This window comes from Lontra canadensis, unplaced genomic scaffold, assembly GCF_010015895.1.
Source record: "Lontra canadensis isolate GAN:19392208 unplaced genomic scaffold, GSC_riverotter_1.0 scaffold103, whole genome shotgun sequence".
Lineage (NCBI taxonomy): Eukaryota > Metazoa > Chordata > Mammalia > Carnivora > Mustelidae > Lontra > Lontra canadensis.
In genome coordinates, this window is record NW_022631097.1 from 2,253,366 (window position 1) to 2,267,090 (window position 13,725).

The 13,725-nt window shown below is 41.1% G+C and overlaps 1 protein-coding gene across 1 annotated transcript; it reads left to right on the top strand.

The window, feature by feature from the left end:
- The first annotated feature begins 1,352 nt into the window (after positions 1-1,352).
- On the top strand, positions 1,353-9,093 carry SAP18 (Sin3A associated protein 18). The gene is made up of 4 exons (XM_032838172.1): positions 1,353-1,511; positions 1,700-1,809; positions 8,306-8,428; positions 8,680-9,093. Exons 1-4 carry the CDS (start codon positions 1,383-1,385, stop codon positions 8,834-8,836), a joined length of 519 nt encoding a protein of 172 aa, XP_032694063.1. The 5' UTR covers positions 1,353-1,382; the 3' UTR covers positions 8,837-9,093.
- The last annotated feature ends 4,632 nt before the right edge of the window (positions 9,094-13,725 follow it).

The window sequence follows — 13,725 nt, forward strand, 5'->3', positions numbered from 1 at the left end:
TTTGGTACTTTTGTTTCTGTATAGTACAACACAATTCTTGGAATTATTGTCTTCATGATGGAATTGGGGTTGTTTTGAGCTTTTTGTTCTTACAAAATGGCCAAGAACATTCTTATAATGTCTCTGGATACCCTTGATCAAGATCTCCTATCTCTAGGGTATATACCAAGCAGGAGATTATTGGATCTAACGTATACATATCTTCAACTTTATTAAATAATCCTAAACTACTTTCCAAAGTGGGTATACCAGTTTCTGCATTCACCACAAGTATTAGAAAATTCTCATTAGTCTACCAACAAATGTTGTCAGTTTCTAATTTTTGCCACGCTAGTGAGTATAGTTTGTTACAAATCAATCAATTAAAGCCAATCACTATGGCTTTAATGCATTCCCTGGTTGGTAATGAGTTTGGGCACCTTATATGTTTATTGGTCATTTGGATTTTTTCATTTTAGAAACACTTATTCAATTACTTTACCCATTTTCTATTGGGATGTCTGTCATTTTCCGTATATATTCTGGACACTAGCTTTCGTCAATCACGTGCATCGTAGATATTTTTTTTTCCACTCTGTGGTTTTTGTCTTTCTTTCCCTAAGGTGTATTTTGAAGGTCAGATTTTGTGTGTGTGTGTGTTTTCAATTTAAATCTAGTCAAATTTATCAATCTTTCCTGGTTAATGCTTTTTATAGCATGTGTTCCTTTATTTATTTATTTATTTAATCTTGGGATTTGCTTTTTATTGATTTTTTTCCTTGGTGCTCCAATCCATTGATCATGAAGATAGTTTATGATGTTACATCCACAAAGTTCTAGTTTTGCTGTTCACATTTCGGCTTTGCTCCACTGTGGTGCGGGAAGAGTCCAATTCACTTTTCCCCAGTACAGATCACTAATTATTTCGTGAGCACTTACTGCAGGGCATTTGGTCTTCCCCTCAGCTTTGCAGAGCGTCTTCTGTCTTCACTCAGGGGTCCACATACAAGGGTCCATTTCAGAGCTTGTTTTTCCTTTATAAAAAGTAGGATACTTTGCTAATAAAGTCATGCTTTTGCTTACTCACTTACCTCCTGTACCACTCTTAAGAGTGGTTAACTTATTCATTGCGTAGGAAAAATGCCTCCGCAAGCTCGTGTGGCTTGGGATCATCTCCGTGATTTCCCAGACCACCAAACACCCACCAATGAGAGTATCTCTTAGAAGCTCCGCCCCGCGGACGCCAACGCCCGCCTTTTTCTGAGCACGCAAACCGCAAGCGCGGCCGGGCCCTGGTACAGGCGCCGCACAATGAACTGCGCCTGCGCCAGTGAACGCCCCTCCCCTCTTTCCCCGGTCTTCTATAAAGCCTCGAGTTTCTCATCGCGAGAGAGTTCGTTCTCATGCTCGCAGCAGGGGTCGGAGGTCAGACGGAGCGTCTCGCGGGCCGTAGGAGGAAGATGGCGGTGGAGTCGCGCGTTACCCAGGAGGAAATTAAGAAGGAGCCGGAGAAACCGATCGATCGGGAGAAAGTATGGGGTCCGGAAAGAGGTGGAGGTGGGCCCGGCGGGGCGGAGAGCGAGGCCTGCGTGCGGAAGGCGGCGGTGTTTTGCTCCCCGGGCAGTTCGGAGGCCCCGGCATCTCCGGAGGGAAAGGGAGCTCCGGACTCACAGTCGTTTTCTTTAACTTCTGCCCTTCCTTTTCCTCCTCTCGCTCTCAGACGTGCCCGCTGCTGCTGCGTGTTTTCACCACCAATAACGGCCGCCACCACCGAATGGACGAGTTTTCCCGCGGAAATGTACCGTCCAGCGAGCTGCAGATCTACACCTGGTGAGGGCGCGGGGGTGGTGGGGGGCGCGGGGGCGCGGCCGTTGGGGGTTGGGAGGGTCCGGCAGTAACATTAAATAATTCCCTGTGCCAGTGAAGAAATATCCTCTCGACTTTGCTTTCTGTCACTCGGGGTCTTTGGGCCCAGCTCTCGGGAAGTTAGAGATTTTAGCTGTTAGGTAAAAGGGGATTCACGCCATCTGGTAATACCGTTAGGTTTAATGTTCAAAGTTTTGGGTTGTGAAGAATTGACACACCCAAGATTGCTATCACTGTTGTGGCTGCTTGGTACAAATATAATATGTAGATAAATAAAATGCAGTAGCTGCCGTTAAGGGGCTCATAAATAAGTGGTACTGGAATAACATGGTAAGGTGGAGTCATGGGATATTTATCTTCAAGAGCATTTCTGTGTAATATTAAGCCTTGGGTGCATTAAAAAATTAAAAAAAAAACAATTGATTTCTGATCTGGTGCTTAATGGAAAAGCTTTTGATGTGTGTTTCCTGAAGACCTGCCCCTTAAAGTTTATATCTTACCTGTACCTTCTGTACCCCCAAGTCTGTCTAGGGCCATTACATATTACAAGCGTATCTTTAGAGCTGCATATATTTCCTGAGTTTGACATCCTAATAGCTGTTAGTAGCAGTAAAAAGTTAATAAGGTTTAAAAATATGTTTTGTGGTAGAATTACATTCACATTTGTGTAACCATTACCCATTACCAAAACTTTTTCTTTTACCCCCTGGCAGAAGTTTTGTACCCAATAAGCAATAACTCCCCATTCCTTTCTTTCCCCTGTTAGACTCTAATCTGGTTTATATCTATATGAATTTGCCTGTTCTAGATATTTGTGTCCACTTGTATAGTGGACTCATACAATATTTGTTGTGTCTGGCTTATTTCACTTAGTATAATATTTACAGGGTTCATCCATGTTGTAGCTAGTAACACAACTTCATTCTTTTTTATGGATGAATATTCAGTGTGTATCAATGTACCACATTTTGTCTATCCACTTTTTTGTTGATAGGTACCTGAGTTTCCATTTTTTGGCTTTGTGAATAACGCTGCTATGAACTGGGTATACAAGTATCTGTTTTGAGTCCTTGATTTCAGTTATTTTGGGTATAGACCTAGAAATGGATCATACCGTTATTATATGTTTAACTTTCTGAGGAACTGCCAAACTGCTTTTCACAGGAGCTGCACCATTTTACAGCCCCAGAAAGGTGTGTAATTTTAAACTGTGAGCCCAGCATAGTAAAACTTGATTCTTTTAAAGATTGGGACCCTATTTGTCTTTTGTAGGTACTTGTTAAATTTATGTAGTATGATTTTAGTTCAGCATCATTCCAGGATAAAGTTCCAGAAAGTTTGATTTAACTTATGAGGAAGAACTGTTACTAATGTATTGATGAAAACTTCTGTTTGGAGATTAAAGTGTATACTTCTTCCAGCAGTAAGAGTTCTATTTGCTAGGTGCGGTGGTTAGATTCTGAGGGTATGAAGGAAAGAAGGTACTGCCCCTCCCTGTAGTAAGCTGAGTCTAACAGAGAAAGCATATGAATAAATAATAATTAGGTAAAACTTTAGGGTGAAGATGGCAGAGTGAGATTGTTCTGGAGGTCCTCTATTCCTAATCCAGAAAAAAAAAAAATGCAGAAAAATTCTGTCCTAAATTGCCCTATCCCTAAACTGCAACCAAATAAGGAAAGGCAGCCTTATGTTATACCTCAAAATGATGGCCAAAGACAAAGATTCTAAAAGATTGAGTGGTTGGTGTGACAGCACAGAGGCCTCCCCCCTTTTCCAGAAGGAGTACTGAAGGAAGATTAGTTTAGTCAACAAATCTTGGGAATTCTCTGTTTGTAGAAGTAGACTGAGGGACTAAATAGGCAGTCCTAAGATAAGTCAGAGAAAAAGGAGTGAAGTCCAGAGGAGCCTAACAGAAGCAAGTTGAGTTTGCCAAAGTTCAAGGGGAACAAGCCAGACACCACAGGAGTGGTCAGTCTCCTGTGCTTGGGTGGTCATTAAACATGTTATATAGAAAGAGAATTACCTAGGTAGCTCTATCAGGGTTCAGATTGAAAAATGGAACCAGTAGGAGATCTCTATGAAGTGATTTATTGCAGAGAATTGGCTTACATGATTCCGAGGGCTACCTAGATAACTCTTTAAGTCCCCAATCTGTGAGGTGAGCTCTAAGGAAGGTCCAGACAGGAACTTTTTTTTTTTTTTTTTTTTTTTTTTAAGATTTTATTTAGTTGACAGAGACACAGAGAGGGAACACAAGCAAGGGGAGTGTAAGACGTAGAGACAGGCTTACTGCCAAGTAGGGAGCCTGATGCAGGGCTTGATCCCAGGACCCTGGGATCATGACCTGAGCCAAAGGCAGATGCTTAACGCCTGAGCCACCCAGGCACCCCCAGGCGGGAACTTTTTTTTTTTTTCAGGCAGGAACTCTTAAGCAAGAGCTAAGGCTCCCCATAGCAGCTTGAATTTCTTCTGCAGGGAAGCCTCTGCTCTCGTAAGCCCTTTTCAACTAATAGAATCAGGCCTACTCTGAGTGATTGAGTGAGGCTTACTCAGATTAACTGGGGTAATTTAAATTTAAAGCCAACTGGTTATAGACTTTGACCATATACACAACATACCATCTAGTAACACCTTTATTATTGTGATTGAATAACTGAGGTTGTAGCTTTGCCAAACTGACACAAAACTGAGTCTCACATTGGCAACACAAAGACTTCAGCCCCAAGAGAGCTCTTGCATTCCTCATGGTGTACTCAAGCTTTGGACCAGTGGTCAGAAGGCAGTACTTGGCACTCCCAACTACTGGTCTAGGGAGGTGGTTGTTAGGTTGGAAGCTTGTAGGAGATTCACTGTCAGAACTGATAACAGATGTAAACCAAATTCCGCATGTTCACTAGGAACAAGATGACAATATGGGAAGTGTTTTTAGAAAGGAAGAAAGGACCCTTTCTTGTACATATCATGTAAGGTGTACCAGGGAATAGCTGATGCAGAGTAATTAGCATCAGAAGATCGGGTTTAAAAAAATCAGTCTTGCCTCAGACTTCATGGGGACAGAGTTAAAATAGCCAGGGGAATTGTTGCAGAACAGAGTAGAACTCTGACAGAGTAAACAAGAAGTTACAAAATTAGGTGGTGATAGGGGTAACTGAATCTTTATTAAAATTTTATAATTCCTTCAATTTGTTTTTTATTCTGTTAAACCCAAGTAAATGTGAGTTTTATTAAAAATACATGTAATATTTGAAGCATGAATTACACTTGTAATTATATAAAATAATTACCTTATTAATAATTGCATTATTCATTATTAATAATAATTACAATTATAATCTTAGTATGTATAATATGCTTGATAATCTTAAGATTTTTTTTCTGTAGCATTGTGTATATGTAAAAAAAGATGCCTACAAGTGATGTTAAATATCACTGGTTATTTCTGGTTGGTGAAATTTGGGATATAATTTACTACCTTTTTGCATATGGCTTTCCCACCTCTTTAAGTAACATGAAGATCCGTCAAGTGGAGAAAGGCAGTCATGCACAGCTTCTCACCCCTTCCTTGCATGGCCACGTAAGAGTGACCTGGGGCCCAGAAGTGTTTTTTCATTTGGTTTTTTGTTTTTGTTTTCAAAGATTTTATTTATTTGATAGAGATCACAAGTAGGTAGAGAGGCAGGCAGAGAGAGAGGGGGGTGGGAAGCAGGCTGCCTGCTGAGCAGAGAGCCCGATGCGGGACTCGATCCCAGGACCCTGAGATCATGACTTGAGCTGAAGGCTCAGTCCACTGAGCCACCCAGGCACCCCTGGTTTTTTTTGTTTTTTTGTTTTGTTTTGTTTTTTGCAAAGAGTTAAAGAGCTCTCGCAACTGTGCTGGGTAAATGTCTTTGGGAGTATCTTTCCCTATTCTGGGTTTGATGTGTTCTTTGTTCTGCCCGTGTGCCATTGTGTGGGACCTGACCTGCAGTATCTGTTCTCAGGGGTCTTTACCTGCAGCACAAGAAGGGTACATGCAGACTGTCTGGGCAACAGCTACAGGGGGAGACCTGCTGGCCATGGGGGACCCACACTTCATGAAGCATATCTTCTGCTGTCTTTTCTCAGTGCAAGTAAAGCATTGTTCCCTCTGTTGTCTCTGAGTTGTGTCTGTCTTGGCAACCCCAACACCTGCAAGCTAATGCAGTAGGTTGATATTCTGGGATTGCTGCTCCTGGTGGAAGGCATTTTTGGGCTCTTTGCTATCCTCCAGGTGGTTGGTCTCCTCCCCGGGTGGTGGTAACAGGTGTCACTCATGTGACAACAGCTTTACACAGAAACTTTAAAAAACTGAGATGGAGATGAATCAAAGGCAGTTAAATAATGAGGTGTAGAAATCTGTGATGGTGAAAAATGGAGGAAATGATATGCTCTGTATTTAGGAGGTAGAAATAACGGGATGGAGATGGGAAAAACTTTAAGGTTTATGGCCTGAGCAATGATGTGAGTGATAATAGAGGTTTTTTTGTTATTTTTCTTTAAGTAGGCTCCACACCCATTGTGGAACCCAACATGGGGCTTGAACTCAAGACCCTAGTTGAGGTTAAGAGTCAGATGCTCAACGAACTGAGCCATTCAGACGCCCCAGTGATGGTAGTTTTGATGGTATTAGGAGAGAGCCAGGCATGTTTTGGGGAGAACACTCTTGGAGAGTATCTAGTGTCCCTTGTTTTCATTTTATGGCCCCCTATAGGCAAAGGTGTTTCAGTTTCACATCATCCATTTCATTCTTTTAGTTGTCATGAAAGAAAACTATAAAAATGTACACTGTTCTAGTTTGTTAACTTTTTCCAAGATGTTCATATTTAGAAAGATTTTTTTCAGGTTGTGCCATATTAGCTCAGAGGACTGTTTTAAGTTCTGAGTTCAAATAAATATTTGCAGGGCAAGAATATGTACTGTGAAAGGAAACTATGCTTAGTCCTAAAGAAAATTTCATGTTTCATTGGTTTTATGGCTCTATCTACTGTAAAACTCTTAAGATTCCATCTTAGAAAGAAAAAATACTACATCTTAATGAAAATGCTTTCCTGTCATTGATTCTAAGATGCATTCCAACTTTAGACATGAAATGTGGAAAAGTACATGCTTTAGAGATAAGGAAATATAATTATTTTAATTGGATTACTTTGGAGTAGTTACTCTTAAACAAGTAAATCACTATGCCAGTAAGATGTTATATAGCAACAAAAGACAGCAAATATAATCCCTGAAGTGCCCCCCCCTTCTTTTGGATAGGTATATTTATTTATTTTTTTTATTATTATTAACATATAATGTATTTGTTTCAGGGGTACAGGTCTGTGATTCCATCAGTCTTACACAACACACAGGACTCACCACAATACATTCCCCTCCCCAGTGACCATCACCCAGAAGCCCCGTCCCAGCCCCTTACACTCAAGCAACCTTTCCTGAGATTAAGAGTCTCTTATGGTTTGTCTCTCTCTCTGGTTTCATCTTGTTTCTTTTTTTTCCCTCTCTTCCCCTATGATCTTGTTTCTTAAATTCCACATATCTGTGTGATCATATAATTGTCTTTCTCTGACATATTTTGCTTAGCATAATACCCTCTAGTTCCATCCACATCATTACACATAGCAAGATCTCCCCCTTTTGATGTCTGTGTATATATACGACGTGATCTTTTATCCATTCATCTGTCGATGGACATCTGGGCTCTTTCCATAGTTTGGCTGTTGTGGTCCTTGTTGCTGTAAACATTGGGGTGCGGGGTGCCTGGGTGGCTCAGTGGGTTAAGCCTCTGCCTTTGGCTCAGGTCATGATCTCAGGGTCTTGGGATAGAGCTCCGCATTGGGCTGTGTGCTCAGCAGGGAGCCTGCTTCCCCCTGTCTCTAGCTGCCTCCCTGCCTACTTGTGATCTCTTTGTGTCAAATAAATCTTTAGGGAAAAAAACAAAAAACATTGGGGTGCAGGTGCCTCTTTGGATCACTACATTTGTATCTTTGTGGTTAACAGGGCACTTGTTGGTCAAGGGTAGCTCCATTTTCAACTTCTTGAGAAATGTTCATACTGTTTTTCATAGTGGCTGCACCAGCTTGCATTCCCTTTTAGCACTAATAGTCTGACTTTAATGTATTAACATTTCGATCATTGGGGCTGGTAAGGGGAGTTTATGGGGGCAGATAGGATTATTAGCTGCTTTAAAATCAAGCATGGGGCACCTGGCTGGCTCAGGTAGAGCATGTGACTCGATCTCACTGTTGTGATAATGAGCCTCATGTTATGTGTCGGATTACTTAAAAATAAACTCTTAAAAAATAAAATTAAAGTATAAGACCTTGACAGCTGTAATTCTAACAGGTCATAATTCACACATAATTAACTCATTGTATATTAATATTCTTGTTATATTCTTATATTATTGATTAATCAAATATAATGTTTTCTTTTAAAAATTCAGGATGGATGCAACTTTGAAAGAACTGACTAGTTTAGTAAAAGAAGTCTACCCAGAAGCTAGAAAGAAGGGCACACACTTCAATTTTGCAATTGTTTTTACAGATCCTAAAAGGCCTGGCTATCGGTAGGTAATTTTTAATTTTTAATTCCTATAATCTCTTAAGATTAATAGATAGGGATAACCCCTCACCTTTTAATAAGTCTTTGGTTTGCGGGGGGATATAAATTCTATTACTCTGGTTTAGCTTAATGCAGTAATTAATTTTTAATTGTGCCATAAGATATGGAGCAAATCCAGTCCCGTGTTTACTTTGCAGTGCATATTTAGTTTCATTGACTTGTGATCCATTAACAGTTGGGTCTCCTTTTCTGCAGAGTAAAGGAGATTGGCAGCACCATGTCTGGGAGGAAGGGGACTGATGACTCGATGACCCTGCAGTCGCAGAAGTTCCAAATAGGAGACTATCTGGACATAGCAATCACACCTCCAAATCGGGCACCACCACCTTCAGGGCGCATGAGACCATATTAAATTTTATTTACTATTTCTTGAATTATTTTTCATTCAGTTATGTAAAATAAATTCTTTTTCCTCTCCTCATCATTGCCATTAAGCCTTTAAAGTCTAAACAAATTGTAATGCGTCTATTTAGGAATTAGATTTGGCTGTGCTATGGTATGGATATTAATAGAAAGTCTGTATGTTTCTGGTCCTTCCATAGAATACAAAGAAAAGTGCTCTTAGCATCCTTTGTAAAACTGTATTGTTAAATATATGTGTGCAATCAACCAGAGTGTGAAAGTTCATGAAGGCACGGGAACAGGGTTTAATGTAGTATTTGGGGTTTATGCTGAGTAATGGGTGGTATGTTTAAGCCCAAATGGGGCCGACTGAGAAAGTCTCGGGATGAATTAGAGGGCGAGTTTGTGGCCTCGACTGTTGCCTGCAGTTAGAACAAGGATGAGGTGGCATTTTGGAATAGCATGAGCTGAGGCAAGTTGAAGAAGCTGTATCTGCTTAAAGAGATGGGCCTGCCTAAAACAAGGTACAGCGATGTAAAAAGAGGAAAATGGGTGCCATGGTGAGGGCTTTTTATGTTTTAAAAATGGGGAGAATAGGGCATTTTGAAGACGAACCAGTATAGAGGAAACAAGGGTTAGCACTTAGGATAAGTTGGGAAGGTTTACTTCGAAGGTCTGAAAATGGAGGGACAAAAGAGGAATCCCAAGACCTGGGAGCAGAGCCAGGGATTTGGCGAAGTTGAGTAAATAGAGGCTATCGACACTTGGAGTTACCAGTGCCGGGGATTGGCTTGTATCATTGTCTGGCGAGTCAGTGTGCGTCGTGCTTAAGACCAGCTGGGCTGAACATTTTTGCACCAGCAGCTTGGCAGCCTAGGACCAGTTACTTGAATCTCTTGGTATTTATTTGTAAAATGGAGAGGACAGCCCATGGGATTGTGGCGATTAAATATTTCTAGAGGCTTGACCTGTAAGAAACAGTAAATACTAGCTAGTAGCCATAAAGTAGTCTAAGCTGGAGCCGAATCTTCTGTGGCTCTTATTACATCCGCATCTTGAAGTTTCTAGAGTGTGGCCAGAGTATAGTGAGCCCAAATTACCATAGTCTGTTACAGTAGGAAATGGAAAACGTATATTCCAAAATGAACAAATAGGTGCTAGCAGTGATTTTCAGTCCAATTCCAGTCATTTTATCTTGTACATACAGAAGCAGCCTTTTAAATGTAATGGTTCTGTGGAATTGATGTCCCTTTTGCAAAGCCCATCACCAGGCAGCAGAGAACCAGCCCAGAACCTAGATCTAGTGCCTCTTCTCTGAAGTTCACCACAAACCCTTAGATTTTTTTATTCATTCAGACTAGATAGACGAGTTCTGTCAGTCATAAAAGTAATTTAAACCTTTATTTATTTTTTTTTTTTTTTAGAAGAGGAACCATGGTTATCTTCCTGTTTGTAGGGAAGAAACTGATTTCCTATGCAGAGAACAAGGCAGGAACTAAATACAGGACCTTTGTAAGCCAGTTTTTTATATGGCGTGAACTACAATGAGGGCTCTCCTGTAATTCCAGGTTATTCTCCCAGTAATTTTAAAGTGGTTTATTTGCCTGGTTCCAACATGGAATTTTTCCTTTAAAGATTTCAGTCTTCTACCAAAAGTACAGTTAAAGACTACCTGATGGATTTATTATTGACCATAATGCTAAGAATCAGACGACTTGTACTTAGTCCTTATTTACCTCTGGCTTTGGTAAGTATGGCTTATAGGTAAGTATCTGAGCTGTTTCCTCAAATATAAAATAGATATAAATGGTCACCGTGACAGTACTGTGCTCAGTGCTTAGTATCCTGACTGCCTTGTTTGCTCAGAAGGTATTTCTGGAGTTGAAATTTTCTCTTCGGAATATGTGTTCTAGCTCATGTGTTGCCTATAATTTGCCTATCTTTTGAGTTTCCTCATAGTATACGTGAACTTGGTGTTTTGAGTTATTTAACAGATCTTCAATAGGGAGTCTCGCTATTACATTTATATTTGGATTTTATAAAACGTGGCTGTGGGACCATTACACCCACAGTAATTGCTGGCTCGGGTGATGTTTGAGATGGTGGCGTGTGCACGTGTGTGCGAGTGCACACATGCATGTGAGGGGGAAGGAGCTATTACACTGTTAGTTTAGGTTTAGAATTCTAAAACTTAAACTGTTATTCTTCAATAAAGAGCTGAATCCAGCCTGCCTCTTTCTATTCAGTCAAATTCCAGACTTGAGTACTTCTCAGACTCCCAAGAGGGCCACACCCTGAAACAGTTCATCAGAATTACAGTTAGTGGGGTGCTGTGCTGGGCACGAGGAACTTGTCTGTGTATCCCCTCAATGAACCTTCCCAACCAAGCTGCAAAGACTAGTTCCCATTTAGAGGTGAGATTGAAGCCCGCTTTAACAGGTCACAAGTGGGTCACATGAACCTGGGTACTGAACAGATGTTGAAATAATACATTTCCAAAGTGGTGTTCTTTGACGGTTTACTTGATCCTCAACTCTGCACCCTGGCTTCCACCCGCACCCCCCAGGTTACTGTTTGCTTAGGGAAGTTATCCTCTGTAACTAATTTCTGCCAAGGTGCATTGTCCTGAGTATGGACTGGTTTCAGTTTTTATACAAACCAGAACATGTGTCTTAAATGATATGGTCCCTGCTTCCAGTTGGAGGGCCAGAGCTGCCGAAAGAGGTCTGTGTTCGAGTTGTGTTCTTTTGTTTGCATACAGGTTGTTTTACCAACAGCTGTAATTTCTTGGGATCCTGCAGTGGGACAAGCTTGAAGGAAGTATGTTTATTTATGGATTTTCTTCCCCCCATACCAAGCAAATAAGCTAATGTCTAAAAAGCAATTTTAATAATTAATACTAAAAAATAATCTTCCTAAGCAAAAATGAACCCGGGAATGTTATGCATAATTTACTATAGAAAGGTGTTCTCATTAGTACCAGCCACAAAGGCTTGTTGGGAGGAGCCGATGAAATGGTGTTGAGTGTGCCTGATGGTGAATATTCAGTGAAGAGCAATTTACAAAGAAGAAAAAAGGCATTTGGTGCTTCCTTGTTTTGTGCTTTCAGCTGTCAGAATTTCCTGTCCAGGCAAGCAGCTCCTAAGAAAATTTCAGATAGGAGTTAATGAGATTAAAGCAGTTTCCACTGTGAATGAGTTAAACCTCCTGAGGCATTTTCAAAATCTGCAGCATGACTATTGGGAACTGTCAGAATTTGTAGGATTCCTGATTAACTCCTCTCGCTTTCCAGTACTGTACCAGGGGATAAAATATATTTAGAAAGTGCTTCCCTGGTAGTAGCTACTATGGGCCTGGTGTGATACACAGATAAATCTGACCCAGATACAGGTCCTCCTTGGAAAGTCTTACAGTCTAGTCATGATAAAAGGTGGAGGGAAAAGGGTCATGCCAAAGACAGTTGCTACTGAAGATGGCATTTGAGCTTGTTGAACTCCTCAGAGAAGTTGGGTTGGATTTATACTCCAGATACAGATCTAGCATGAATAAAGGCAGGAATGTGAAACAGGAACAGTTCCTAGAGCACTGAAGAACTGTTTTGACTGGAGTTGAGGATAAAAAGGAATGTCTGATGGCACTGCAATAATCTAGGTGAGAATTGCAATGGTGGCAGAGGGAATGGGGGAGGGAACAAGTCCCAGAGATCTTAGGCTGTCAAAAAGATCTGTGGCCAAGATCTGGGGTGGGAAATGGGGCACAGAAAAGTTAAGTCAGTCATTAAAGCCACAATGTACTCATCCAAAAAGTTGGGACCATAGGACCTACTTCATAAGAGTTGATCTAAGAATTGGTTAATATATTTAGAATTGTGCCTAGCATAGTGTGATCTCAGTGTTTGATGTTACCATGAAATCATTCAGGAGCTTAAGTTGCTAAGTATCTGCATAATGAACAAAAGCAAACAAGATCCTTGCCCTTACTGAGTTTATGGTCCAGTAGCAGAGAAAAAAATTAAAACACAAGATATTTTCGAACAAATTCTACCAGGTATTGTGAAGGATAACAGGGAGCTCAGAACTATGCAGGAGGACCTTTGGGCCAGGGAAAGTTAACAAAGTGACATTTAACCTGAGACCTGAAACAGATCAGCTGAAACTCCTTTCAGATAACAAGGAAACTCCAGTTAGCATAGTACAGTTTAGGAAGCATTTAACTGCAAAGTCTCCAGCTAGTGAGAGCTGGCTGTGGGCCCAGCTAGGTGATAAGGCTCCAAGTTGTCACACCTCAGCTCACTCTTGCTCTCTCCTGCTCGGGGTCCATTCCCATCATGGTGAGAAGATGGTGACCAAGAGCTCCAGGTGTGTGTCTCTGTGCCCACCAGAAAAGAACTGGTGTTTCCTAGCAGTTCCCAAAGTCCAAGAATTGGCTCTCATGGACTTAATGGGTTATAATCTCATCACTGACAACACCCGTCAGGGATCCTGATACTGCTTGGTTGAGCCTGGAGGTGGGCTGTCAGTTCTTCAAGGAAAATATTTTTTCCTTTAAAGGGCTAGTAGTGGTGGGCAGACAAACCTCAGGCATCTGAAGAAAGATGGATGAGAGGGTGTTAGCTAAGCAGAGCAGGTAGGGAAAAGGAGCAGTGTGCCTGAAGCCCCGAAGCAGAAAAGGAAAGGAAAGGAAAGTTGGCCTGCGGGGCTGAGCACAAGGTGCAAGAGAACATGGAGAAGTAACCTAAAGGTCAGATTACATAGGATCTTGGATTTCATTTTGAGAGCAATGTGGAGACACTCCAAGGGTTTTAAGCAAGGAACAGGCTTGCAAGATCCTAACTTGATAAGCTGGAAGCATCATAGTTATAACAGAAACTAGGATCATAGCAGAAAAGCGGGAAGCGTC